The sequence below is a fragment of the Megalops cyprinoides genome, chromosome 17, assembly GCF_013368585.1.
Source record: "Megalops cyprinoides isolate fMegCyp1 chromosome 17, fMegCyp1.pri, whole genome shotgun sequence".
In the NCBI taxonomy this organism is placed as follows: Eukaryota; Metazoa; Chordata; class Actinopteri; order Elopiformes; family Megalopidae; genus Megalops; species Megalops cyprinoides.
In genome coordinates this window covers 3522274-3550131 of record NC_050599.1, presented here as the reverse complement: position 1 = coordinate 3550131, position 27858 = coordinate 3522274, and the positions used below count along the sequence as shown (strand labels likewise).

Genomic DNA, 27858 nt, shown 5'->3' with positions numbered 1-27858 from the left:
ACGGATCTTGGTCAAGGATACAACAGCAGTGCCCTAGCGGGGAATCAAACCAACAACCTTTCGGTTATGAGCCCTGCTCCTTACCCCTATATTATACTACACTACACTACACTTGCTACACCACCACATTACAGTGTGTAGTAATCTAAGAGCCCTTTCGTAGCATGTCCTGAACACAGGTGCTGAGCACTGTGTTAAGCCTCTGTATCCGCTGTTGTCAGATGCTGCCAGTGCGGAGCAACAGAGACCTGCTGGGGGGGAGCAGGAGGAAGATGAGGACGAGGAAGAGGACGTTGCCATGCACACCGAGGATCAGGAGGAGGAGCTGCAGGCTGCCGACACCCAGGAGCTGCAGCCAGAGCAGCTGGACTCCACCAAATCCAAACGCAGAGGTAGCGATACTGCAGAGAGACGTGTGAGTGTGCCTGTGTGTGTGTGTGTGTGTGTGTGTGTGTGTGTGTGTGCGTGCAGCTGGACTCCACCAAATCCAAACGCAGAGGTAAGCACTACTCCATCACTGCTGAGAGACGCGTGTGTGTGTGTGTGTGTGTGTGTGTGTGTGTGTGTGTGTGTGTGTGTGTGCAGCTGGACTCCACCAAATCCAAACGCAGAGGTAAGCGCTACTCCATCACTGCTGAGAGACGCGTGCGTGTGTGTGTGTGCGTGTGTGCGCGTGCGCGTGCACGTGCGTGTGCGTGTCCGTGTGTGTGTGAAAGCATGGTGCCTCACACTCTCTCTGTTCTCCAGGCCTGGAGAGTGGGGAGCTGGAGCCACAGAGACAGGGTGATGAAGAGGAGGATGAGGAAGAGGAGGAGAGGTCAGAGAGCAGTCGGGGTCTCAGAGACGAGGACAGACCTGAGCGGATCTGGGAGTCCACTGTCCATACGATCCCAGAGCTGCTCATGGACACACTGCAGGTGATCCTCCAGCAGCACACCTGCTAACACCCTGCCATCGTAACGCCGTGAGAGCCATACCAGACTCGCAGAGACACACAGAGGGCACAGCGATGAGACACGCACACACACGCACGCACGCACACACACACACACTCACACGCACTCACACACACACGCACACACACACGCACACACTCACACACGCACTCACACACACTCTCACACACACACACACACACACACGCACGCACACTCACAGCAGTGGCAGTTTCCCGATTGATGTCAGGATGAGGATGTTGTAACAGGGCAGTGTCTGTTTCAGCCTGCAGTGAGAGACCCGGAGGAGCTGCGGAGGGAGCTGGAGCAGCAGCTGGACGCGTGGCAGAGACAGACCCCTGGAGCGCAGGAGGAGGTACTGCACTCTCATCAGTATTACAGGGAATTTTACTCCAGCAGCAGTGTGGTGTAGTGGTAAAGAGCAGGGCTCATAACTGAAAGGGTGCTGCTGGGACACTGCTGCTGTACCCTTACGCAAGGAGCTTACCCCACAACTGCTTCCGTAAATATCCAGCTGTATAAATGGATAAAATTATAACCTACTGTATGTAATACACCCTGGATAAGAGAATCTGCAAAGTAATGTCATGTATCTGCTTCCACTCATCCACTGATGACAGAAGCGAGTTTCAGAGTGAGTGAGAGCATGGTGGGGACTGACTGGCCCCCCATATGCACTCGTGCAGCAGTGACCCTTGTCCCTCTGCCCCCCTCCCTCTCTCTCTCCCCCCTCCCTGTCCCTCTCTGTCCCCAGGAGGGCGCGGCGGCGGCCATGTGGCAGCAGTACCAGCTGCTGACGTCCTCTCTGTCCCAGCAGCTGTGTGAGCAGCTCCGCCTCGTCCTGGAGCCCACGCAGGCCGCCAAGCTCAAGTGAGCGCTGATGTCCCCGCACCCACCCCCTCCCCCCCACCTCCCACCCAGGCCCCCACACCTCCCACCCAGACACACATTCTGTCACATGATGAGAGTCCCATGTCGATGACACTGGTGTCTGTGCTTATTGACTTTAAGTGATGGCTTCAGACGTCCCCATCCCAAAAAAGTTTTGCAGATCAATATTTATAGTTATTTGTGTAACAGGGCTGTGTCAGTGGTGAAACATGTTTTAGGGGGTTAGGCTTGGGGGTTTAGCTTTGGGTTTTAGGGGCTAGCGCTCAGATCCAGTCGTTCACTTTTTTCTTCATTTCCAGAGGCGATTTCCGCACCGGGAAGCGGCTGAACATGCGGAAGGTCATTCCCTACATCGCCAGCCAGTTCCGCAAGGATAAGATCTGGCTGAGGAGGACCAAGCCCAGCAAGCGAGACTACCAGATCTGCCTGGCCGTGGACGACTCCTCCAGCATGATCGACAACCATTCCAAACAGGTATTCGCTTTTTCAGAGGCAAATAAAAACAGAAGCTTAAATCTCTTCAGTCAAAATGGTATATAGTAAATTCTTTCCTGTTTTCAGAGTGTTCGTTGAAATTATCTGCATTCGGTCAAATGTGAACTATCTACTGGAGTCTGAAATGAGCAGCTGGAGAGCTCCAAGAGATAGTGTTGAAATGCATTATGGGAAGATGCAGTCAGTGTGGATGGATGGTCTCACCTCTGTCTCTTCTGTTTCCTGTGTGGAACAGCTAGCGTTTGAGTCCCTGTCCGTGATCGTCAACGCTCTCACTCTTCTGGAGGTGGGGCAGGTATCCGTGTGCAGGTAAGTTTCAGATGGTCAGATGATGGGTGTACAGGTAACGTCGTCGGTGGAGAAGGAGCTAACAGGGGGTGGGGCTTCTTTTCTTCAGCTTCGGAGAGACGGTGCAGCTGCTTCACCCCTTCCACCAGCAGTTCAACGACCAATCAGGAGCCAGGATACTGAGGTTGTGTCAGTTCCAGCAGAAGAAGACCAGAATAGCTCAAGTGAGATCAGTTTTTTTTTTACCTATTTTTTCTATAAAATGTTGTAGAACTTCATGTACATCCTCACATTTATTTCATGTTCTTGAACTGATCTTGCTTGATAAGTGAATGACATATTATTGCAAACATTTGAATGTAATTTGTTTTCATACCCAGGGTCATTTACACAGCTAGTTTACATATAATCATGCATTTATACAGCTGGCTACACTCTGAATGAATTCAGTATGCCTGCCTTACTTAAGGGTGCACCAGGCGTGCACCTGCTGGGGCTTGAATTCGTGACTGAATTTCTCTTGTTGCAAATCCCAGCTCCTCAATACCACCTTAAATGCAGTGCAACAGCTGTAGTTTTCTCTTCCTGTCTCGCAGTTTTTGGAGAGCTCGGCCAGCATGTTTGTCGCTGCCCGGCAGCAGCCCCCTGGCTCCAGCACCGCAGGTGAGCCGGGCAACGTCTCGGGAAGGGGGGGGGGGGAGGAGTCACACGTCAGCTAGCAGCGCGGAGCTAACACATCCCACAGGCACTGGCGCTGGCGTCTGCGTGCCCGCACAGCAGGACTGCCTGCAGCCCGACTGCATTGTGTTAGCCGGTGTTTACTCAGGGGAGCTTTGCCCTTGCTCTGCCAGGTACACCACAGCCTTGTTTGTTTGGTATTTGTGAGACGGCAGGGGGGAAGGGAGGGAGGGGAGGGAACAGTGGTCCCCATTCATAGCGAGTGCACTGCGGCAGGGATAGTGAACCAGGGCACAGGAATACAACCTCATTGTGGAAGCACAGGTCGACTGGCTCAGTGTAGGTCTGTCAGGGCTCAGTTCTCGGTCCGTCTGTGGTTTCTCCCTGTGGTCTCCCTCCCTGAGGTCCCTCTCCCTGCAGTCTCTCTCCCTGCGGTCCCTCTCCCTGCGGTCCCTCTCCCTGCGGTCCCTCTCCCTGAGGTCCCTCTCCCTGCGGTCCCTCTCCCTGCGGTCCCTCTCCCTGCGGTCTCTCTCCCTGCGGTCTCTCTCCCTGCGGTCCCTCTCCCTGCGGTCGCTCTCCCTGAGGTCCCTCTCCCTGCGGTCGCTCTCCCTGCGGTCCCTCTCCCTGCGGTCCCTCTCCCTGCGGTCTCTCTCCCTGCGGTCTCTCTCCCTGCAGTCCCTCTCCCTGCGGTCTCTGTCCCTGCGGTCTCTGTCCCTGCGGTCTCTGTCCCTGCGGTCTCTCTCCCTGAGGTCGCTCTCCCTGCGGCCTCCCTCCCTGCAGTCCCTCTCCCTGCGGTCTCTCTCCCTGAGGTCCCTCTCCCTGCGGTCTCTCTCCCTGAGGTCCCTCTCCCTGCGGTCTCTCTCCCTGAGGTCCCTCTCCCTGCGGTCCCTCTCCCTGAGGTCCCTCTCCCTGCGGTCGCTCTCCCTGAGGTCCCTCTCCCTGCGGTCTCTCTTCCTGCGGTCGCTCTCCCTGCAGTCCCCTAACCCGCTTTATTTTCCCTTCGTCATCCACAGAAACAGCCCAGTTGTTGCTGATCGTGTCGGACGGCAGGGGACTCTTCCTGGAGGGGAAGGAGAGAGTCATGGCCGCCGTACAGGCCGCCCGAAGCGCCAACGTCTTCGTCATCTTTGTGGTGCTCGACAACCCCAATTCAAGGGTGAGAACACACCCGGCACACCTGGATACTCTTTTGTCTATGCATTGTTTTGATGTAAGACTTAGTATGTGTGCACCTTGCAGTTCATATCTGTTCAACTGTTTTCTTTACAACAGTAAAGAACCTGTGAAGAGTAATATTTTTAAATTGGCACATTTTTTCTGGTGCTTTTATTTAATTGTATCAGACAACCAAAGCAATGTGGTTCTTGGATTCATCACTGCTGATTTCCCCAGTTGGATGTACAGGTAAAGGTCCCATATGAGAGATGTCCCATATGTCATTGTCATTTTGTCCTGCAGGACTCCATCCTGGACATCAAAGTTCCCATCTTCAAGGGCCCGGGAGAGATGCCCGAGATCCGCTCCTACATGGAGGAATTCCCCTTCCCCTTCTACATCATCCTGCGGGACGTCAACGCCCTGCCCGAGACCTTGAGCGACGCTCTGAGGCAGTGGTTCGAGCTCGTCACGGCAGCCGACCAGTAGACCCCCCCCCACCCTGGGCGGGGGAGCACGGACCCGCACAGCATCACTCTGCTGCTAGTCCTCCGAACGCAGAGGCTTCTGGGACACATCGGCCGCTCGCTGTACATGTGCCTTTTTAACCTGGAGTTATTCTCTCCCTCGACTTTAGAAACTGATAACAATTGTCCTCTTCTGTCCTCTTCATCTTTGTAAAACGAGGCTGAGGGAGAGAGGGATTCCTGTTCCGTTCATGAGTCATGTTTAGTGTTTAAAAAAAAAAAAACACGAAAACCAACCCATGCTTATCCTTGCACGTCTGAACAGAGTGAAAAAATGTGATCCATTCAATGTGATGTCATCTCAGAGCTGAAACGCAGCCCCTAGAGTCGGGGGGGGGGGGGGGGGGCTGCTCTGGCCCTGCAGTATTTCTACCATGTAGCAGATGTTTTTAAAATGTCAAATAGCTACCATGTCACGCACACGTTCCATCTGAAGGTGAACAGAGATGAACTGCCAGCAGATGGAATCACTGTTTCTTTCTAATTTCAGAAGGTTTTCTTTTTTTTGGTTCAATTTAGTTTTGAATTATGTTGTTTTGCACAACTATTTACAAACTGCATCATGTTTGCGTGTCAGGTGTGCATGATGCTGTGGCCCTGATCCGTTTAATCAGATCCGGAAAACGTGCCTTTAATAAAAGTGACTATTCAACATTCATTATAATCTGAGAATCTTCTGGTCGTATGCAGTTTTTCCCCACCATTCATTTTACTTTGAGGGAAAATCTATACTTGCTCCAAACTGACACTCTTGTGCTAGATCAGGAGACGAAGTATTAATAGTTCACTTTTAGACTTCATCCATGGAAAATATTGAATATTAATGTGCACCATTATTTTTTTTTTTTGAAGGATGGATTGTGGGAGGAAGCCTTTGTATTGTGAATATATGTATGTCTGTGAACAACACTGAAAAGGATACAGCAGCTCAGCACGGTTATTTTCTCCATACACATTTGTGAAATATATACCCATAAACCCTCATGTAATGAAATTATAAATATGGTTAGAATAAATTCCTTTTTTTGGTCCGTTTTCAAAAGTGATGTCTCCTTTGTGATAATTTTACGTTCTCCCGTCCCATATCTGCTTTTCCACTCCACTCCACAAGAGGGCGCAATGTGATTTTATGCACTTTTACACGAATCTGTGGTGTTTGCCGGTAGTCCTATGCAATGTCAAACATCCTTCGTAGAATGTTTTCTAGCTAGCTAGCTAGCCAGCCAGTAAGTTGGGTAACGAGTTGACTACCCCGTAAACGTGTATTTATTTTACGGTTAATTAAAGAAGTTGTTTCAGATGTCTGTGACAAGGTTACCCCCGGTAACGTTAAGTCTCAAACAGGTAACTTTACAGGCTGAGCGAATCACTAAAGACATGAACGACCGGGGTACTTATTTTATAAGTGATCTACCCAGCTGAGTACCTAATGTGTAAGGATTGTCACTGCCTTTAGCTTTTGTTGAATCACTAACATTACGGCGTAGTTAGTTAGCTTTGCTAGCTGATTTAGCTCGGAGAACAGATGGCGTCAGGTCACGTTTGCCTGGATTGGGTTAGCCAGCAGACTAGGTTCAAACGTAACTTACTATGTTAATGTTAGGTCTCTCTTAGGTGTGTAGGTGTTGATCTTAGACGTACAGAAAACTGACTCTGCTAACTACAATATAGTAGTGCATAAATCACTAGCTGGTCACACAGAGACGTAGTCGTACGCGTTTTACTGGAGAATTCTCAGAATATACGATCTAAGTTTAGCTAGTTGGCTAACTGTACATGTAGGCAGCAACGGTTTGAGCAACAGCTAATGTAAGTTATACACTGATTTCAGTTTCTGCAGCGGCAGAAGGTGCTGGGTCTGTACAGGACCATGCTGAGGACGATACGACAGGTGCCGAACGAGCAGGATCGCAAATACCTGCGGGACTGGGCGAGGGAGGAGTTCAAGAGAAACAAAGGTGCCACTGATCAGGTATAAAACGAGTGAGATCCGATTGTTACTTTATGCACAGATGTGGCTAAGCCAGTTGGTGATGCAGGAGAATGCTGTCAGTGTGCATTGTACTGAATAATGCAGACATTCATAGGAAGTGTGTTGCATTTACATTACAGTTACGTTTTGAAATTCAGCAGACGGTGTCATTCAGAGCGACTTCCGATGTGCAAAGTAAATTTTCATTTAACAAAACAGCATGAAAAGTGCCTGCCAACTGCCTAATTAATATATTCATGCTTTTTAACATTGAAATTCGGCCACTGACGTTACACGTTTTCTTTATGTAAGATTTGTGTGGTTGTTCGGGGATTTCCGTGTGATTCCGTGTTCTGAGGTCTCCTCGTTATTCCCACAGGACGCCATCCGTATGATGGTCACTCAGGCAAACATGCATCTGCAGGATCTACAGAAATCGCTCGCCCTGGCCAAAAGCTAGCAGCGCTCCGACAGCTGGACTGAGAACCGTATTCTCTTTTTATGTGAGTGGCTCGGTGACATTCTGAGCAGTGGCTGGAAAACTACGAATATTTATATACTGAGGACTGAGTATTGTAAGTTTGAAACAAGACTGAACTTTCTGGAATCGTACTGACCACTTTTCCATCCACTGCATCCTCAAGACTCCACTGCAATGTGTGTCTGCAGGAGCTATGAGCATTCAGTTTGGAATGCATTCACTGTTGCAGTCTCTAAGACATAGTTTATACTCCCATGATTCTTCAGTCTGTCAGACACATTTGAAATGACACACTGTGACTGAAAATGAGTCTTTCAAAATAAAAACTTTATTAGCAGACATCCTGGGGAAACCCATTAAGAGGTGACTTATTAAATAGAATAAATTACACATATTTTACAACCAAAACCTGCTGATTTTGTACACAGAATGTGGAATATTTGAACCAGTAACTGAGACTGCCGTCATGGGGCCTTCAATGATGTGCACGTGAAAAAGAGAATCTCTTTCTTTTAAGGTGACATTATTTAGTAGCATGAGCCTGTGATTCCAGGTCTCCTGCACTTTCTCCATGCGGAAATTCTCTCTGGAATAGGTGACCATGTCAGAGAAGGGGTTTGGAAGCTACGCTAAGACGCATCTTGTAAAATAGCTTATTGCAGTATGGTTTCTTCAAAATGGTGCAGAATTCAGTGCTCAGGCTCTGGTGTGTGTACACTGACTTCAGTGTTAGAGCTGTTGAAATATGAACCAATACAGTACTGTGGCAAAAGCTACATCGGATGTAACCATACTTTTCTTTTAATGTTATGTAATATTAACAAAGCTTTTTGAAGTGGTGACCGACCCTGACCCAATAGCTACTGTTGTGTGAGAGCTTATCCACTTCGTCTGTTTGCGTGAGCTGACCGGTGGCTAACACTAACAGATACTCAGATGAGGGCTGTGCTATGAAGGGATACTGCAGGCATTCCAGCTTAAATGGAAATATGAATTCATCTGAATCTGTGCATGCATTGTATTCATTAATACACAGTGGCATTTACACATCTTTCAAGGTTTGTTTTGTTGCACAAAAACAACAAAAACAAGTATTTACACGGAGCAGTGGCCAATTCAGGTTTTTTCATATTATAAAAGCTTGAGTTTCCTTCAGTTTAACAAATTTATCTTGGAATCTCAAAGCAAAAAACAGTTTTGCGATATGCACAGTGAATTATTTACTTCAACAACTGGAGGTATAGATACAAATCTTAAGTAAACCTGAAGTTGAGAAACATTTAGTAAAAATACTTAAGGTGCCAAATGATACAAAACACACTGCCGTTGTCCATGAACTGCAGCTGGAAGTGTGGGAATGGCAGATTTGTGGTGTGTCCCGTCTTGACATTAGTCATGCTTTTAAGACTGATACAGATCGTGTTTTATCTCTGGTCCACAATGAAGATTTTCATCCGCTGAAACCCACTGTACAGCTTGTGATAGAGACTTGAAATGAGTGAGGTTACAGCTTATAGAAGAGTGGTTGAGGTGAAGCCGCATGTGAAAGCTATCAGGGAGTCATCTGAAGTAGGACATAACACCGAATAAAAATACTGTTTCATTTTGGCATGTTCTTGAGTGGGCTTGTGTCAGATAGTTTTCCCATGGTCTTGTTTTGCTTGAACTATTTGTGAAAGTGTTAGTTTTAATGCTCTATGGAGCATTGGATGTCGAAGGTAACCATCTTCGACTGTTCTGTCACACGGCTTGACCACGCGTGCATATTTTCCCAATGATGGCTGCAGATATGTGACACACACAGAAGACATACTTTCTGACCGGGGTGATTGGTCACGACCGCATTGTAACGGGATTGTAAACAGCGGCTGCCCGTTTGACCTGGGCTTTACCGTACTCCCAGAGAACCTGTACACAGTGAGTACTTCCTGTTCAGCAGAGAGGGCAGTGGCAGGCGGTCCCTGGCTGTGACCACACCCTCGCTCTAGCCATCCCCATTGGCCCTCAGCTGCCGCAGCTCCTCCTCCAGGCAGCCGATTCGCTCCAGCAGGGCGGCCCGGTCCTGTTGGGCCTGTTGGTCCGCCTGCCAGCGGGCCTCCTGGATCTTCCTCTCGTACCAGCGCTCCATCTGGGTGGACACGGCCTCGAAGAAGTACTGTGTCACCTCCAGCGCGTGCATGTGGTCCCGCTCCGCCGCGAAGGAGGGCTCCGCCGTGCCCCTGTCGCTGAACACCTCCAGGGTGCGGGCGTGCTCCAGCGCCCCATTCCCCCGCCCCTTAGTCCTGCCCTGGGAGTGCTTTTTGTGCCTGTCCCTGTCGCGGCCCCTCTCGCGCTCCCGCTCCCGGTCCCGTTCACGGTCCCGGTCCCATTCACGGTCCCGGTCCCGGTCCAGCCTGCTGCAGCGGCGCTCAGTGGCCGGGGACAGGCTGCTGGCCCGGCTTCCCGCCCCACTCCGACCCTGCCTGGCTCCCAGCAGGTCCATGTCCTGCAGTTCCACCTCCAGCCTGCGGAGGTCAGCAGAGGGCAGCGCCCGCTCTTTGGGACGCACCACGAGCGGAGACGGCGGCAGGGACTTGATGGGTGTGGGGGCGGGGAGCTCGGGCACGTGCTGCCTGTCATCTGCGGGGGACAGAGAGGAAATAAATGCGGCGTTCCAGCAACATCACACACAGCACAGAGTGAGGGTCAGCAGGCTGGCGGCGGGGCTGGGGACGTCAGAGAGGGGGGACAAACTGCCCCGAGGACATGCTATTTTAGTGGCTACGCTAACTGCCTGACCGCAGACCTGACCTGAGAAGAATTACCTTGTTTTGTGATTATATAATGATTACATAACCGTGGTGGTGCTTGTCAACAGACGCTCGAGCCCATTGTGTGAGTGTGTGTGCGCGCGTGTGTGTGTGCGCGTGTGTGTGTGCGCGTGTGTGTGTGCGCGTGTGTGTGTGCGCGTGTGTGCGTGTGTGCGTGCGTGCGTGTGTGTGTGTGTGTGAGAGAGAGAAATGTCCCAGAAGGACTGCTTTGCTCTGGCCTTTTGCGCAGTGCCCGTACCTGGAGAGCTGTCCACCTGAACCACAAAGTAATGGTGTCCCGAGGCGTCAGTGAGGGGTCCCTCTGGTAGCCCCGCCCCCTCCCCCTCCGGGAGGGCCAGCGGCAGCACAGCGATGCAGTCTGGGTCGGCCCCGGCCGCCTGCTCCGAGCCGTACGGGGTCTGGCACAGCCTGGGGGTGCGGCTCTCCCCTGCCAGGCGCGCCTCCATGTTCTGGATCTTGGACAGGCACCAGTTTTTCAGGTCGGTTACCACGGAGGCCTGTGTGAGGAGCAGGAGCAGACAGGAGAGGCACAGACCTGCGTTTGACTCGGCAGCCCTCACTGCTAATGCTGTAATGAACAGCTCACGAGAGTGACCTACAATAGCAGTAGTACAGGCAAAAAGTTCTGACATGTTATTGATTTATGCAGCTATGTTTTTACTGAGGCAATTGTGGGTTAAGTGCCTTGCCAAAGGGTACAACAGCAGTTCCCCAGCAGGGGGAATCAAACCAGCAACCTTTCGGTTATGAGTTCTGCTCCTTACCACTATGCTACACGGCCTCCCCATTGACTTTGTATGGACATTTCAATGTCGTTCTCTTAATACCAACACTGTAGACAGTGTAGTGCGCACTCTATGAGTATGTCTGAGTATGTGTTCGGTACAATGTCGCCTGTCCATCGGATTAGGTACAGGTTAGTCATCATGACAAACCATAAGCTGTCAGTTGCTATAAGTAGATCTGTGGCACACAGATGACCCAGTGACTGTAATGTGTCAGTCAAAGCCCAGTGCAGAGATGGAGAGAGAGAGAGACAGTGTGTCCATGCGTTACCTGTCTCTTCTCCCTCTCCAGACGCTCCAGCATGGCTCTCTGGTCGATTCGGTGGACGCACTCGGTCCTCTCCGCCGACACCCTCTCCAGAGTCATCTTGTCCAGCGCTTTGATCTGGTCACACCATAACATAATGGGTTCATAGCTCATTCGATCAGTCTGATTCAAAGCATTGTTGTTTGTTAAACTGTATGAATCTACCACACAAACAAAGAAGAGCTATATTTTCAGATTTTAATCTGAAAATTTTACATATATCAGTGTCAGACATAGTGCATGCGGTTTACCTGCTTCTCTGATGAGAAGCTGTTTGGCCATCTGTGTCAAAGATGTTTGGGCTGTGTTTGAGGCGGGCAGTGAACCCACAGACCGTGCGGTTCCATGGACCGAGCTGTTTGGGCTGTGTTTGAGGCGGGCAGTGAACCCACAGACCGTGCGGTTCTATGGACCGTACCTGGTGTTTGCTCTTGCGGTCCAGCTGCCCCAGTTTGCTGTTCATGCGCTCCTGGACGGTCTGGATCTCTGACCGCATCTCCTCCTTGGTGGCCTCCAGCTGGTTCTCCAGCTTGCAGATCAGCGGCTCACAGCGACAGCCATTCAGAGGAGCCTGGGGACAGGAGAGGAAGTGTGAGAGAGGTCGTACTGACACGCCCCACGCTACACTGTCACACACAGGGCCCCCCAGACACGCCCCACGCTACACTGTCACACACAGTGTCCCACAGACACGCCCCACACTACACTGTCACACACAGTGCCCCACAGACATGGCGCTGTCACACGCAGTCCACACTCACCTGCATGATCTTGCCGTCCTTGCCGCGGTACAGGGTGTACAGCTGGTAGGCCTTGTAGCTGTGAGGAAGAGGGGGCGGGGGCGCCAGAGGGGCGGAGCTCTGCTGTTTACCCCTCTTCCTCTGAGCCGCATCGCTGCGCTTGGTCTCTCTTTGGGAGAGTGGGTCTGACAGCGAGGGCTGCAATGACAGTTAAACAACATCACTGCATTGGATTATAACGTCACTCCAGCAGTTAATGACGTCACTCCAGCAGTTAATAACATTACTCCATGGGTTACTGACATCACTCCATGGGTTACTGACATCACTCCAGTAGTTACCTTCTGGTCACCGGGGTGCTCACCACTGTCTGGTCACCTGGTGTGAGGTTGTCACGTACCTTTTCCTTCAGCTTCTTGCTCTTCTTGGTGCCGGTCTTGACCGCATTCTCTAGGGCCTCGTTCATGCGCTCCTCCTGCTTGCGGACGGCCGCGAGGTCGCTGCTGTGGGTGTCATCGGCCGCAGAGACGCTCTCCTGCGGGGGGCGCCGTTACACCCATTAATGCTGTTTAAATAATGCAGCTGCAACAGAATCAGCTGTGACCACCAGCCGCTCTCAGTGGCACTATCTGAGGCAGCCCTGCATGGATTGGTCCTCCTGATATCAAATCCAATCCGATACCCGTAATCACTCGACTTTTTTTAGCATCTTTTTAATCTGATAAAAATGCAGTGCATTCATGAAGATTGAATATGTGCAGTGAAGGTCCACTTATCTTTATTTGATCTGAATATGTTGTTATTTCATTTTCTGTCAGTTTCTATGGCCAGTAGCCCGTAGAGTAGTGTGTAGGTTAAGCAGGTCATAGCTGTAGCATAGAGCTACAGTTCAGTGTCAGAACTGTTTGGTAAAATAAAACTCAACAAGAGAGTTTGGTTGAAAATACCAAGCACCTGTAATTCTGCCTCTTATTTAGCTTTATAGATTCAAGGATATAATTAATATGCTTTGTACATGCAAAAAAAAAAAAAAATCACACTCTTCCAGCGATGATAGTTTATTGTTATTTTCTGGCAGTGTGAGGGACCTGCGCAGTTTTGTCAGACTGTTACACCTCAGCGCAGGACATAAAGCCGTCGCAGCGAGTCTCCGTGGCGTTTCTGGGTGCAGGCGGCATGCCTCACCTTGCCGGGCAGCACTTCGTCCCTGGGGACAGACTGCGCTCGGCCCTCCGCCCTCCACCGGTCTCTCCGTTCCCTCACGCTCCGGCCCCTGGTGAAGCTCTGAACCTGCCACCAGAGAGAGACATAAAAGCATGACACAAGCTGGGGTCCCGGGCCACGGGGTCCTGCAGCTGAGAGGTGGTGCCAGGAGATACGCCTGATCAAAAATGCTGCGAAAAGAAGTCGGGCCCTTTCGGCTGTGTATCTGCAGGTGTGGTAGTGCTATTCTTCTTCGCTGGTTACTGAGTTTGAATCTTCCTGTCTGGCCTGAGAGCTGCTATTACTTGCTGCTATTTTGACTGGCGACCTGCTGAAATGACAGCCGACGGGGTGCAGAAATTTGGAGTGGTGTCGGAGAACTGGCTCCAGCTCAGAGTGAGAGGCTAATATTGACACAGGCCTCCGTTACTGCCGAGTTCCACATCTGTCCACACAGCTGCACTCAGGAGCCAAGTGTTCCCATGGTAATGGCGTGACACAAAAGGAAATTCAGGGGATAACAGCAGTGTGAAAGGGCAGTCAGAGTGCCACGCTGACCTGAGGGGCTTTGGCCAGGAGCAGGGCCACCTCAGGGTTGTTGTACTCTCTGGCCTGGTCCAGCGCAGTCTGGCCAGCCTGTAACCAAGAACACACACATGAGATCATACCAGAGAGGAATCTCCATCTGATACACACACACACACACACACACACACACACAATCATACAAGCAAGACAGACCTTCCATCTGACACACACACAGACACACATGATCATACGAGAAAGAAGAGCCTCCATCTGACACACAAAACACATAATCATTCGAGCAAGACAGAACTTCCATCTGACACACACACACACACACACACAATCATATGAGCAAGATTGTGTGGACCCACACACTGTCCAGCCTGCATAAAATCATGTGATGCACACACACGGGTGGCTTTAACAACATCTGGACACACACACAGACACTGTTTGACCCTTGCATGTCTCTTAAAAGAGCATTAAACCCCACTTTGTTGTTTGTTCATCAAATATCTTTTAACGTGAACTTGCAAAAATGAGTGTTTTTGTGTCCCCTCTTAGTGGTACACAGAGGGGTAGAATCTGCCTGCATAACAGAGCTGTGAGGTTTGACACTGTAAGCATGAGAGAAAAGTATGCAAACTCCCAACAGAGCTGATAAGCTGGCAGGGATTTGTTTATCCGCCTGTCAATAATTAATCTCAAAAAGGAGAAAAAAAGGAAAAAAAAAAACTGTTTCCAGCTTTGCGTGGCTCAGAATCAGGACTGAGTGAAACGCAGGTTCATAGTTCAAACCATGTCAGCTCCGCAGCAAACTGCCTCGGCAGGAACATTAAACGTCAGCATTGCTTTTCCTCCAGACAGAATTGAAACGGAGCACTCAAAAGCCGGCTCTACCGCTGAGCCAGATTGCCTGTGACACAGTGACTGCCTCAATCGGAGCGTGACTTTATCCGAGCACGAAAACTGCGCCCAAACCCCACCGGCACTCACGTTGTTCTTGATGGCGCTGTCGGTACCCGCTTCCAGGAGGAGACGCACTGTTTTTTTGTGATTCAGGGAAGCGGCGATGTGCAGTGGAGTATCCCCAGCCTGTACAAAAACGGTCCGGTCAGAGGTACCACACACTGCACGCTATAGCAGGCTGATTTGAATAAACTGCTCAGAAACAAATTTAACCTTAACCTTCAAGTTATCATACCGCACATCAAACACAAAAACAAGAAATGTATGGTATTTTCTTCCCATGGGGAAATATGTGGTTTTATTGTTTGGATATGATAAATCTGGACATATTAGGCAGTAGTGTGACCTAGGTTGCTGGTTCGATTCCCTGCTGGGGTGCTGCTGTTGTACTCTTGGGCAAGGTACTTAACCCAGAATTGCCTGTAAAATGCATGCTGTATAAATGCATAAAATTGTAACCTATGTAAGACACTCTGGGTTAAGAGTGTCTGCTAAATAAATATATGTAATATGAAAATTTATTTCATGTTTTTTTTTTTTTTATTTCGAAGTTGTACTTGGCTTTGGAATGCATAAGACGGCTTACGGTGAATTCCATTCCATCCTAAATATATAAAGAGAAGAGCCACGGGTGGCCAGGTGTACTCACCTGGTTCCGCTCGTTCACAGAGCAGAAGGCCCCCAGGAGGATCCGGATCATGCCCACATGGTTGTAGCGGGCGGCAACATGCAGGGAGGTGTCCCCTACCTGAAACAAACAGGTTGTGCTCAGTGGCTGGGTCGGCATTGGTGGTGGTCACTCTCTCTTATGTAGGATCTGGGTGTGTTCGACAGGAGTGATTCTCTCCTGAATATTTCACTGTTGACAGTTTGAACATGTCTGCGTTCTAATTTCACTGTCAGGGGAAAATCAATTTGTCAGTCTGAACGTATCTGTGGGATACTCTTGTTTTAGGGCTTCCTGCTCAGACAGCGGTCCTGGATTGGTAATGAGTGAACACACAGCCCGTTAGCGTGGCGCTAGCTGCATATCGGAGTTGTTTGTGCTACAGAGAGATGCATCCAGACTCTGCCGCTCAGCTGCTGCAGCTTTGATGAGACCCAGCTGCACTCTGAGGGACACAAAGCCCGGCAGTTTCTGTACCACTGACTCTCAGTGATTAGATGCCTTTGAAATACGTGTGCGGAAACGTCATACTATTGAGGTGCACTGGACCAAGGTGTATAATTAGATACTTAACGATAGAACTAAATGGGACTATACATCTTGGCACAAAATGTGTGTGTGTGTATGTGTTTATGTGTGTTGACCTATTTTCAAATACATCCCTGTTTTGGACGTTAGATTTTAAGATGCATTACACGTACGCAGCGGGGGTCTCCCTATGACCGCAGTACAGACTGAGCAGGACTCACGCTGTTCTTGCTGTCCGGCCTGGATCCTCCCAGCAGCAGCAGCCTGGCGCTCTGAGCGTGCCCGTTCTGGCAGGCCAGGTGCAGGGCGGTGTTACCTGCCTGAGGGGCGGAGAGGGTGCGGGGTCACGACTCCACACAACACACCTGAGACACTACCTGTGACTGACTCACCGAGAGCCCAGAGTGTGCACGTTTTCCATTCCATTAGCACAACCACAGCTTTCCTATTATGAGTTTTCAAAAGCACACAGAAGGGCAAAAAGACTAGTCCACTGTTATACATTGCTAGTCCAAGTTATACATTTAGTAAAATGAAGCTCAGGAAGGATCTGATTTGACATATTAAAGTGGATTAATAAGGTGGAATGCATCGGCTATTTCACACTAGTGCTAGTTATTCTGGTTATTTCACAAGTTCTGCTAACTGAATAAGAAGACGCAAGTACATATTAGTAAATTTCACTCTGACATTAGAAAGACAACTCCTGTAATAATAACACGTGTAAGACATGTTATGCGGTAGATATTTAAAAGATTACTCCTGCTTTCTTAGCAAAAAATCTTTGACCATCTGTCTTGAAATTCAGTAATATTGTCAGGAGTAAGGATTGCCTATCACATGATACATAACTATATTAGACTACAGTAACTACATAGTATTAACACTACACAGGGTGTAAAAACATTGTTTCTACACTCAATGAACAATGAACGCTGAACACATTTCAACAAATGTATCAAAAGACACATCACAGTGTACCGGCATGTTCTCAGAACAGGACAGCTCACCTTGTTCTTAGCATGGACGTTGGCCCCCGCCTTGACCAGCAGTTTAACAGACTGACTGAAGCCATGCCATGCAACCTCGTGCAACGCAGTGTTTCCATCCTGAAAACGAGCAGGTAAATGCATGAGTCCCTGACGTCTGAGGACTGCAGAGTGCTTTCAGAGAGAAGCTGTACCAGGGATCAGCAAGCCAAGAGCATCCAGCTCATTAACCCACATCTGTCAGAAAGCATTTTAATGACCCTGAAGACACCAAACTTTGCCTGATACCAGAAACTAGTCAGAAGTAGTTGGTGCTGGCAGGGAGGCCCACGCTTGTGCTTCTCTCAGGCAGAAAGCTTTAGGCCCCTTTAGGCCAAACCAAAGCTGTTTTTGCCCTGTACTTTTTAAGAGGTTGTGTCACCGTGGCGCCAGAAAGCCCGTCTCCTTGGTTACCTTTGTGAACGGTCGGCATGTTTTGTGTTTGCCCTGTCCAGCCTGTCAGAAACCATGTCCGCTGCATTTTAAATTTCCTCTCGCAAGCGTTGGAAATCGGCCCAATCAAAGCTGATGGCAGCTGTTTGATCTCAGCCCCTTTCCGAAACGGTACATTTTGTGAGAGCAGAAATACTTTCACTCTGGGGTTATCTCTGCGCACAGTCGGCCTGTTTACCTTGTCCTGTCGGTCTTGGGCGCACCCTTCCTGGATGAGTGCTGAGATGACATCACTGTTTCCCACCACAGCCGCGCGGTGCAGGGCTGTCTGGTCACCCTGGCAACACATTCATACGATGGAACACTCAGTCATGCACCCTTCCATCCACGGCACACATCCAGCTCAGCCGAGATGGTGGTGCTGCCCATACTGAGAGTTTCATTGTGCCATAAGAAGGATACTAACAGAAACGATTCAGTGGTGCTCAAATGAATTCATTTCAGAAACCAACAGTCAATATGACTTTATATACAGTATCTTTAATAAATATGACCCACTAAAACAAACACTGAATTCAGAGAAAAAAAGCTGTCTTTTTTTGATACATGAACACATACAGAACAGCAGAGGGATGGCTAATTACATTTAAATTTTTCAGTGCAAACTCTCATACTGCAGATAACAAGAATGTTAGACGTTTCATCCTTCACAGCAATCCACCATAACGCACACAAAGCTGTTATGACTGAAAGCACTGCCGTGTGCACCTCACCCACAGGCGGCAGTTAACACAGCAGCAGAGAGACTCGGGTCCCCCAGGACTCAGAACAGCCTTCATTTATGTAGCTAGCACCATAAATGGCATATATCCGCAAACAGAGGGGATTCTCTCCTGAGAGGGAGATGGGTCCAGAGGGCCGGGTTAACAAGGGGAGGGGGGAAGGGAGGGGGGGTATGGCACATGCCAAGCAAACAGCTTTGGTCATTCCAAGCAAGATGTGACAGTGCCGAAGACCAGAACCCATGCAGCAGGACAGAGAGAGAGAGAGAGAGAGACGGTGAAGGAGTGATTTCCATTGGCTCAGGGTAGGTTTCTCTGACCTCCTTCACTCTCTCTGATCTTCTAGGGCTCCTCCTAGCCCCTCTCCACAGCTGTTTCTCAGCTTTCTCTTCCCCATTTCTGCTCCCTGGGGCCACGGAGCCTTTGGTCAGGCTTGAGGGCGTAGTAGGGGCTGTCTCAGAGCTCAGTGACCAGTCAGAGAAAATTTGGGCCAGGCGGAGGGTTTGGGTGGCTGCTGTTGGGAGGGGTAACTCACACCCCGGGGGAGTGGGCGGGGGAGAGTTGGCTCCATCGAGCTGGCAATCAAAATAGTCCCACTCCAGGCCACTGGAGGTCATGATTCTACTAGCAAATGTTTCTTAAAGAAACGCAAAGGGGTGTCTGCAGGAAAACCACACTGCGGTTACACAACGCACCAGCAAATCGGATTGCGCTCATGCAAATCTGTTTTGTTTCCTAAGCAGTTCTTGCACCTTGAAAAAGAAAGTGTAACTCCGTCAAAACTTCTGCATCTGCGCAACAACTGTTCAAACATTCCTGTGGGCATTATCATGAATATTCAAACTCCGGCACTCAGAGCGGTTTTATCGCCTCTGACAAATGTCTGGGACAGGAAATGCTGAGGAAAACAGAACAATGCTCCATACAATTTTCATCATCAGCGTGTTAGTGTGAAACCGAAGCAGAGAGAAGGAGAATCCCGCGTTACAGACTCTTTCCGCGCCTCACTTACATCGTCCTGAATGTCCAGGTCACAGCCGGCCTTCAGGAGGATGCGCACGACTTCCAGGTGACCCTTGTAGGAGGCCAGGTGCAAGGGGGTGCGGCCGTACTGGAAACACACACACACACACGGACACACACGCACACGCACGGACACACACATACACACATACAGAGAGAGAGAGGCAATGTGCTGTCATACAAGTCCAAATTCACTTAGCATCATGGTGTCTGACCTCATGGTGTCTGATCTCAGCAGCAAAGGGCCCGTGTTTCCTCACACCTATTTCAAAGGCATCTAATCACTGAGACCCTGCAGTACAGATGCTGCCAGACTCTCTATATGTCACAGTTCAGGAGATCAGACACCGTAACACCGGCTAGGGGCAACCTGTCATTGCGCACAATCCTTTCGTATTACAGGTCACAGGTAAACAAACAAATGTTTAATCCAGCATTTCACACAGCATGGGGAGTGCCTGTAGTATCCCATGTGACCCAGAGGGATGGCACAGTGCATAGGAACCTCCCGATAGGTTAAAGTGGCCGTCCATCACTACAGAAGAACGCAAACATCCTGTACACTATGCTGAGAAGTTTAACTGGTGTTTAGAGTGGCGCAAAGTGCTGGTAACACATTGCGCATATATCAGTAATCTCAAATAAGCATTCTAGACTGCACTGCACTACATAGCACTCATAAAACTGGTTAATTCTTACGAGCAACAATGAGTGAAAATGAATTTGTCACTCTCTCAGACGCCAAGTTACACATTACAGGTAATCCAAGAAAAATCAAGTAATAAGTGACCTATTCTGATCCAACTGCATTCATTCAAATAAATTCAAGCCACAGCTAGGGTGAGTTTAACTGGAGGTAAACTGCACTACATAGCAATGCCTTTTGTGATTTATTTCTACTGATTTTATGAAAAGGACAAAAGATCAAGTAACAAGTTCAAAGAAGTACATCATAGCATTGTATACAAAATGGGATATCAACACAAATCTGCATGTTCCCACAGGAGAACGGGAGTAAAGAGAGAAGTACACAGTGGAATATCAGACAACAAATCTAACAAAATAGGAACACTCTTTCCTAATGTCATTTTTACAGCACATATACTAATTAACATTCAGTGCCCCTGGCTGAATGATTATTAATGACATGCAGAAAATAACTCGTATTTCTCCTGCATATATACTAGAAAACAATATGTGTAGAGCCAGCTCTAATGTCAACCCGTTTCCCAAAACGCCGCTGACAGTCCTGTTTAATCAGCAGTGTGGTTTAATATGGGCCTAATTATTTTAATTAGGGCCTTGCTGTGTGCCCAGGGGAGGAAGCGTGGTGCGGTAAACCTCATTATCGCACTCCATGCGCGGCGTAAACACTGTGCTCCGGGTCACGGCGGCGGAGCGGCGATTCTTGGCGCTGGTAGGCGTGGGGCCTGTGAGGCTGGCTTGGCATGGGCGCGGGGGCTGGCGTCGGGTTTCACTCGGCCTCGCTTGGAGGAACACCACAGCCCCATTTCAGGTGAACTCATTCAGGGTGGCACGCCACCGTCTCCCAGCAACCGCAGAGGGCAGGGGTGTTGGAGACTGCCGCACCCTCAGAGGGCGAAGCCTGCGTTCTGCGTGACCCCTCACCCTGCGCCCCTTTTCCCGCCAGGGCACCTGCGCAGCCCCTCTCTCTGCCTACCTCGCCTCACCCCATCCCCTCTCCCCATCTCGGCGGCCGGAGTTTTGGGGCCCAAATGTGCTCCTCATGTTCCCACATTAAGTATTTATCAGGGAGCCGAGCCAAAACCAACACATGAAATATGAGCAAGTTTCCCAACTGGATGTGGATGGGCCCGAGACCATCGAACAGAGCTGGAGGGGGTGGGGGGAGGGTCTGCCTTTTCCAAAACTACAGGTTAATATTTAACGCAGGTTTTACTGAATCAATCAAAGAGTTAACTGTAAAGGTGGCAGTCTTTCCCAGTTTAATATATTTAAACAACACCCGTGAGTCGGGAGTATGGAGCTTAGCCCGGTCCAGGCCAGGGCAGCGGGCCCGTGATCAGGAGGATTTTAACCAGGAGTGTGCTGAGGAAGTAGATCTGATCTGCTGGGTAAAGGCTGCTTTCTGATCTTTCAGCGTCAGGTTTCAGGGGAAGAATAGGAAGATCTGAGTCAGATACGGAGCTGCGTGTTCGCGCCTCCCGTTTATCTCCATTAGAGCTGCTCTGTGTGACGCCCTCGGACAGGGTCTTCAAAGCGCGTCTCCCTAACGCACCTGTGGGGTGCAGTAAATCAGACAACAGGTGCATTTAAAAAGCCAGCCGTTAGCGACACCGACGTATCGAATGACCTCCCCCTGAGGGAAATTCGCCCGGTCCTGTCTTTCGGTAAAAACATTTCACTGGAAAATAAATCTCTGTCACGTGTCCACAACTGCAGGAAGCAACAGTGCCATATTAATGACACTGTTTACCCCCATTATAACCGTCCAGGGTCACCTGATACCTACACAAGGCTTGATTCATTCAAGTGGAGTCTTTTCTGCTGGTTAGATAGCTTTATCCTTGAGAGTCTGCACAGAAAATTTAATTTATTTAATACTCTACTGGATCATACTAAAGGACCAGATTAAAAAAAAAATTCTGTACAGGAATTGTGTGTATAAAGTGAAGAGGCCTAAGGGTTATGTTTTAACATCTATAATAATACAGCCATACATAACAGATCCATAAATTACTGTCATTTCACGATCACGCTGTGATCACTCCTGTTTTTGTTTGTTATAAAGTATGCTTCCACAGGTGTTGATTATTATTATTATTTTTGTTTGATATAAAGTATGCTTCTACCAGCATTGTGAACACTGCTGTTTTAGTTTGATATAAAGTATGCTTTCACAGGTGCTATTATTATTATTTTTGTTTGATATAAAGTGTGCTTCCACCGGCATTGTGACCTGGCCAGATGTTGGATCCCAGCTCCACAGCTGTGTGTTTGGACAGATGGAGCTCCTGTACAGCTTCCTCCCAGCAGATACTCTCTGCTTCATACGCGAGTGTGAAAGTGATCTCTTCCCCTGGACACCTCCCTGAGCACACAGCAAAGCCACCTGCGCAGGCAGGTCTGCGCAAATCTGTGCAACAAGGCCTCGGCTCGCAGCTACAGTCTTAAAGCCTCTGAATTAGAACCCTCGGCTGCGCATGAATGAAGTGCCAATGAGATAGACCAGATAGAGTGGGGTTTCTTGTAAGTTACTCTAGATAAAAAAAAAAAAAAAAATCTGCTGAATGATTAAATGTAAATGTATTTCATACCCTGTGCAAATAATCATCACTGGGCTTTTGACATCACGCATGGCTTCTTGTCAGAGCATTATATAATCACGTATCTGCCTCAGGTGTTTGCTCCCCTAATTAAGAGCAGTGCGCAGCTGGAGTAAGCTGTAGCACTACACTCTAACACATAGACAGCTCCTGATTAGGACACCAAACTGTCCAAACAGCCATGAGAGTAAGGAGGCACAAATGAGGCACTTTCCCTTTTTTAACTTTCAAAACCCCACACCCCCCCCCCCCCCCCCCCCCATGTCAAGGACGATTATTGTGACGCATATCTCATGGTGCAGAGATGGTGATTTCCGCAGATCATTTGTGGAAAAAGTGGGGGGGGGGGGTTCTCAGGTTACCTTGGTGACGGCTACTTTGGCGCCCTTGTTGATAAGCTGCACGACGTTGTCGGCCTGGCCTTTGTGGGACGCGACGAGGAGCCGTTCAGAGAGCGCGAGGACCGCTGTAGCATCCTGCTGGCTCATGAATCAGGGCGGGGCAGGGGGGCGTCTCCAGATGTGTCGCACCTCGGGGGTGGGGGGATGGGGAGGTGAGGGGGGGTGAGGGGTTCCCGCGGAGACCGGCTAGCTCATGTCCGTCAGAGAGAGGGGTTGGACCAGCTACAGCTCCCAGGGTTCGAGCTCCATGTCCTCCTCCGCGTCAGAGTCTGGAACACAGCAGGAAACACATGTGGTGTCAGGCGGCTGACACATTCCTGTCATCGCAGGGCAAACAGGAAACGCCAGACCAGGGGAAAACAGACCTGTCCATCATACCTCATCACTGATACCCAGTGGACTCTCCCAGAGAGGGTCAGAGTGTAGGAGCGTGGGCCAGAGAGAGCCAGGGGCCTGAGAATCTGACCTCACAATGAAACGGCTCACTTTTACTTTAAACAGCATCCAGAGCTGTTCTCTAAAAAACCCTGAGCTGGACACAGCTATTGTTTTATACCCCCTGTTGCTGACACGCTGATAGCCCCCCCCCCCCCAATCACACAAACATGAACACATGAACACACACACACACACATACATAGACACAATCAACTAACATGGTCCAAAGCAGTCCTTGGGTTACCAGCTATAGTAGATATAAAAATGTATTGCTGAGAAACTATAGAGATGGATTGATAAGTCATAGTTACTTCATTATGTTCAAATGTTCAAAATACAAATGCAAAATATTTATATGTACATGTAAAACAAAAGTCCACCTTCTGTGTTTCCGGCCCTCTTATTACACCTGTATGTGACTGACGTGAGCGTACGAAAAATGTTTCAATCTATCAATTAGTGAAGACTACACCATCACAGACACGCTCATAAACACAACCGCAGCCACAAGCGGGTGATCCCGACCACAGAGCCGTCCGCTGCGGTTAACTGAGCGATGACTGGTGTGACCGCAGGCCTGGTGACTCAGGCAAAGAGGCTGTCTTTACAGGATGTGCTCACATAAGCTCTTTAGCAGCGCTGCAGGCCGTCACACGCCCTAATGAGACATCTCCTTTCACAGCTACTGCTGAGTCAATCGGTGCAGGACCGACACAATCCACCCGGCCAGTCTCTCTCCTACTGCCGTAAACATGGCAGAGCTTCAATACACTGCATTCAAATCAACCACTGCATTCAAATCAACGCATGGTAATACAGAGGGAGAATAACGGAACTCGAAGGGGTATGGCCTTAACATTACTTAATGGCATGGAATAAAGTCTATGCTACCAGCTGTAATAACAATATGCTGACCTGTTACATGAAAGAAGTAAGCCAATGGCACAGTACTGTATCAGGGCTCTGGATTTACTTGGCATCAGAGTGGCAAACTGACATAATCCAGTTATAGACAGAGAATAATCTAAGAGAGTGGCACTGTATCACAGTGGTAAGGAGGACTCGTAACCAAAAGGTTGCTGGTTCAATTCCACACTGGGGCACTGCTGTTGTACCCCTGGGCAAGGTACTTAACCCAGAATTGCCTCAGTTAATATCCAGATGTATAAATGGGTACCATGTAAGAAACTGTAACTGTGGTAAATCGGTCTGGATAAGGGCATCTGCTAAATGGCAATAATGTAATGTAAAGAGAGGACTTCAGCACTGCAGCAACTTTCATAAGTGTTTCGTAAGAACAACCATGATTTGCACCTCATTCTGAACTTAACACAAACTGGACTACAGATCTGAGGACGTGAAGAGGTTAATGTGGGCCATGCTGCTGTCTTTTTGCTCTCTCATCATTGCTGATGAGTCTCCAAGGTCAGGGCACAGATTACTGCCAGTGTCAGAGTTTGGAGTTACAGGATAGCTGCAGATGGGAATTCTGGGTAGGACACTTCTGATGTGCCTTTAAGCACGAGATTCCTCCTGAATTGCTCCAGTAATTGTCCAGCAAATGTAAGCTATATTGCAATTTACACCAGTTAAAGGTGCGTGCACAGTAAATAAAGTAGTGTCATCCATGAATTAATCAGCAACGCATGTATGGAATTAGCATTATTATTCTGGAAACAGAGATACATGTAAAGTGTAATCTTTCAGACATTTCAAATATGTATGCTGTTCTGCGGGCAAAATCCCTGTATGTTCTCACAATTTAGCATTTTGTTCAGCTATTCCGATTGATGTGATTCTTCAAAGAGAGGCTAATTTGCACACAGACTCAGCACATTCATTTTCTCATAAACACTGGCTCACAGTGCGTGGAATCCACAGAGCTTCCCAAAAATCAGGCAAGAGGAGGACAACTCAGTCTCTGAGGCTGAACTGCATAAAAGTGGGACATCTTTACGTAAACTTACTCCACGGGAAGAAGATGGCATCATTAAATTTATCTTTCCAAAGCGCATGTGGAAACCGAAGGATTACGGATCGCTTCTTTAAATTCTTGGCGGACTTTCTATTTTCAGTGGCTGAAGCAACAGAATGGGTACCAATTAGGTGCATATACCAATTAGGATTATTGTTAAGCACATAATTATACACCTTGGTCCAGTGCACCTCAATAGTATGACGTTTCCACACACGTATTTCAAAGGCATCTAATCACTGAGAGGCAGCAGTACAGAAACTGCCGGGCTTTGTGTCCCTCAGAGTGCAGCTGGGTCTCATCAAAGCTGCAGCAGCTGAGCGGCAGAGTCTGGATGCATCTCTCTGTAGCACAAACAACTCCGATATGCAGCTAGCGCCACGCTAACGGGCTGTGTGTTCACTCATTACCAATCCAGGACCGCTGTCTGAGCAGGAAGCCCTAAAACAAGAGTATCCCACAAACACGTTCAGACTGATTCTCCCCTGACAAGAGAAATTAGAATGCTAAAAATATAATTTGAGCATAGCAAATCCTCAAATGATTCTCCTATTCTCCATCTTTCTATCTGTATAGTCAGGTTGTACAAGTTAACTTGTGGTAGGACTTGAATATCATTATGCTCATATTCATTGGTTTGGGAGTGTTGTTAGCCTGTTCTGACTGTTGCTCATTCAACTTGATGGATATAGTTCTGTTCTTTTGTTCTGTAAGTTGCTCTGGAAAGTTGTTAACGTGTCCTAATGGTGGCGGAGACAAGGTGCTGGCCACAAAGGCCGATTTTGGGTTTGCAAGGTCCTGTCACGGCCTGCCTCTTTGAGTGGACATGCTGGTGCTGATCCTCTCTCAGTGTGACTGAAATGAGGTTTCTCACAGTCCCGGCTCCTCAAAGCGCCAAGCATGGCCCCAATTAACAGGATTAATGTGGGAGACTGTGGCCGTATAATTCAGCGTGCAGATTAAAGCTCAGAGCCCAAAGGGGGAGTCTCTCTAATCCTCGACCCATCTGATCCACCCAAACCCAGGAGGCAGCAAGATCCTACACAGAGATCCACACCTCGTCTTTGTATTCATTTCTGCAATATCCCTCTCTCACCTAGGAGCACTCTAAGCAGCCTTTGGGTTTTAAACATCAGGGGAACATAACCAGTGAGAAAAGGCACACACACAGGAAAATGCTTCTTGTCCTCCAAGCTAAAAATAAAAATGAATTATCCAGCAGTTTTTGCATCACTGGGTATTTCAGTTGTCTAAGTATAAACATTCCTGAATACATTCTAAGTATAAACATTCCTGAATACATTCTAAGTATAAATCTTCTTGGTTTGAGTCAGTCCATCAGTCACCGATGGCTCATGGGCTGAGAAATGCCATGCTGAGTGCTGATCTGTACTTTTGAGCGGGACAGATATTGAAGAGGCCTTGTTTTCAAAGGAAGCGAGAGCAATGATTTCCTGTAGACCCTCATTGTTCGGTATGGACATGCAGAGGAAGAGGCATGTCCTTGTCAGCTCCCCAGAGACTAATCACCGGGCTAACAACACTGCTCTAATGACTGCTTCTCGTTTCTTCATTTCACACACACACAGACACACACACACACACACTGTCATATGCATGTACACACACACACACATGCGAATGTACGTGCACACACACGTGCATACACACGTGCACACACACGTGCACACACAAACGCACACACAGTGCAGGTATGCAGTATATATCCTGTTAATATTGAAAACAAAATTTATGTGTTCAGTGTGTTGGCAGCAGATCACAGCAATATTGGAATGTTTTGCTTTAATACAGCTAGAGAATCAGTCAGAACCAGAGCAAACATATGTGAAATATTCTGATGTTCAGCTGTAATATCTACCTTTATTCCTGCTGACATGTACCTTACAAACTGAGGAGGCGTATTGTAGATTTAAATGAAGTGCTGCACTCACACCTAATAGCTACACTTTTACCAAACAAATCAATTTAGAAAAGACTTTGCTCTTTAACTTGAATCTGGGAATAATGAGCCATAAATGGCCATTTGACCCAGTCATTTGTGATTCGGTCACTAATAATGGCTGTTAGTGTTTTTCAGCAGTCTCTTCTGCATTGTTAGAAAACCCTTCCCTAGTTGAAGCAGAGGACTGTGCCCACTCTGTTTCAGCTGAATAACTTTTTTTTAGGTTTACATTCCAAATTACAGCAGTCTGTGCCAGAGGGCAAACTCTGTACTTAAAACAAAAGGAGACACTGATAATGAAACTGTTATTAAAAACTGAGTCATAATGTCTGGAAAAATCTTCTGGGTGCCATCTCCTTCTGTTGCCGTCTCCTTCTACCAGACGGAGGAAACTCAACACACTCTGACGTCCTAATCCCTCCGGCTCTTTGCTAAGTGCACCAGCAACATGAATGATTCCTTACAAAACTCCATCCGGACTCAATTCACAACCACACTTCAAAATTCCAGTTCAAAGTTCAAAACTTCAATGCTTGCTATTTCATTTTAGAAATAATTGTTATACAG

At 48.5% G+C, this 27858-nt stretch overlaps 3 protein-coding genes across 5 annotated transcripts in view; 2 read left to right on the top strand and 1 right to left on the bottom strand.

Moving 5' to 3' along the window:
* The window catches only part of mdn1 (midasin AAA ATPase 1), a 55902-nt gene extending 50688 nt beyond the window's left edge, over positions 1–5214 (top strand). For both annotated transcript variants that reach the window (XM_036550046.1, XM_036550045.1), the window contains exons 93-102: positions 222–392; positions 748–917; positions 1222–1311; positions 1711–1826; positions 2147–2321; positions 2578–2651; positions 2740–2854; positions 3227–3293; positions 4322–4464; positions 4767–5214. In XM_036550046.1, the coding sequence (XP_036405939.1) occupies positions 222–392; positions 748–917; positions 1222–1311; positions 1711–1826; positions 2147–2321; positions 2578–2651; positions 2740–2854; positions 3227–3293; positions 4322–4464; positions 4767–4952 (1307 nt within the window). In that variant the 3' untranslated portion in view covers positions 4953–5214. The remainder of the gene's footprint in view (positions 1–221; positions 393–747; positions 918–1221; positions 1312–1710; positions 1827–2146; positions 2322–2577; positions 2652–2739; positions 2855–3226; positions 3294–4321; positions 4465–4766) is intronic.
* Positions 5215–6193: 979 nt separating this feature from the next.
* On the top strand, positions 6194–8455 carry lyrm2 (LYR motif containing 2). The gene is made up of 3 exons (XM_036550050.1): positions 6194–6334; positions 6822–6962; positions 7342–8455. The coding sequence occupies exons 1-3, from the start codon at positions 6290–6292 to the stop codon at positions 7420–7422; spliced, it is 267 nt and encodes an 88-aa protein (XP_036405943.1). The 5' UTR covers positions 6194–6289; the 3' UTR covers positions 7423–8455.
* The window catches only part of ankrd6b (ankyrin repeat domain 6b), a 35398-nt gene continuing 15994 nt past the window's right edge, over positions 8455–27858 (bottom strand). For both annotated transcript variants that reach the window (XM_036550047.1, XM_036550049.1), the window contains exons 2-16: positions 22877–23184; positions 19196–19294; positions 17640–17738; positions 16991–17089; positions 16202–16300; positions 15435–15533; positions 14813–14911; positions 13847–13924; positions 13271–13375; positions 12486–12620; positions 12107–12283; positions 11764–11916; positions 11310–11423; positions 10492–10750; positions 8455–10062 (exon numbers count right to left, since the gene is read on the bottom strand). In XM_036550047.1, coding sequence (XP_036405940.1) covers positions 9428–10062; positions 10492–10750; positions 11310–11423; positions 11764–11916; positions 12107–12283; positions 12486–12620; positions 13271–13375; positions 13847–13924; positions 14813–14911; positions 15435–15533; positions 16202–16300; positions 16991–17089; positions 17640–17738; positions 19196–19294; positions 22877–23002 — 2376 coding nt within the window. In that variant the 5' untranslated portion in view covers positions 23003–23184 and the 3' untranslated portion in view covers positions 8455–9427. The remainder of the gene's footprint in view (positions 10063–10491; positions 10751–11309; positions 11424–11763; positions 11917–12106; positions 12284–12485; positions 12621–13270; positions 13376–13846; positions 13925–14812; positions 14912–15434; positions 15534–16201; positions 16301–16990; positions 17090–17639; positions 17739–19195; positions 19295–22876; positions 23185–27858) is intronic.

Coding starts and splice junctions, on each gene's coding strand:
- lyrm2 (XM_036550050.1), top strand. CDS start 6,290: ATGTCTGTGACAAGGTTACCCCCGGTAACGTTAAGTCTCAAACAG. Junction 6,335..6,821: donor TAACGTTAAGTCTCAAACAG/GTAACTTTACAG, acceptor CACTGATTTCAG/TTTCTGCAGCGGCAGAAGGT. Junction 6,963..7,341: donor ACAAAGGTGCCACTGATCAG/GTATAAAACGAG, acceptor TTATTCCCACAG/GACGCCATCCGTATGATGGT.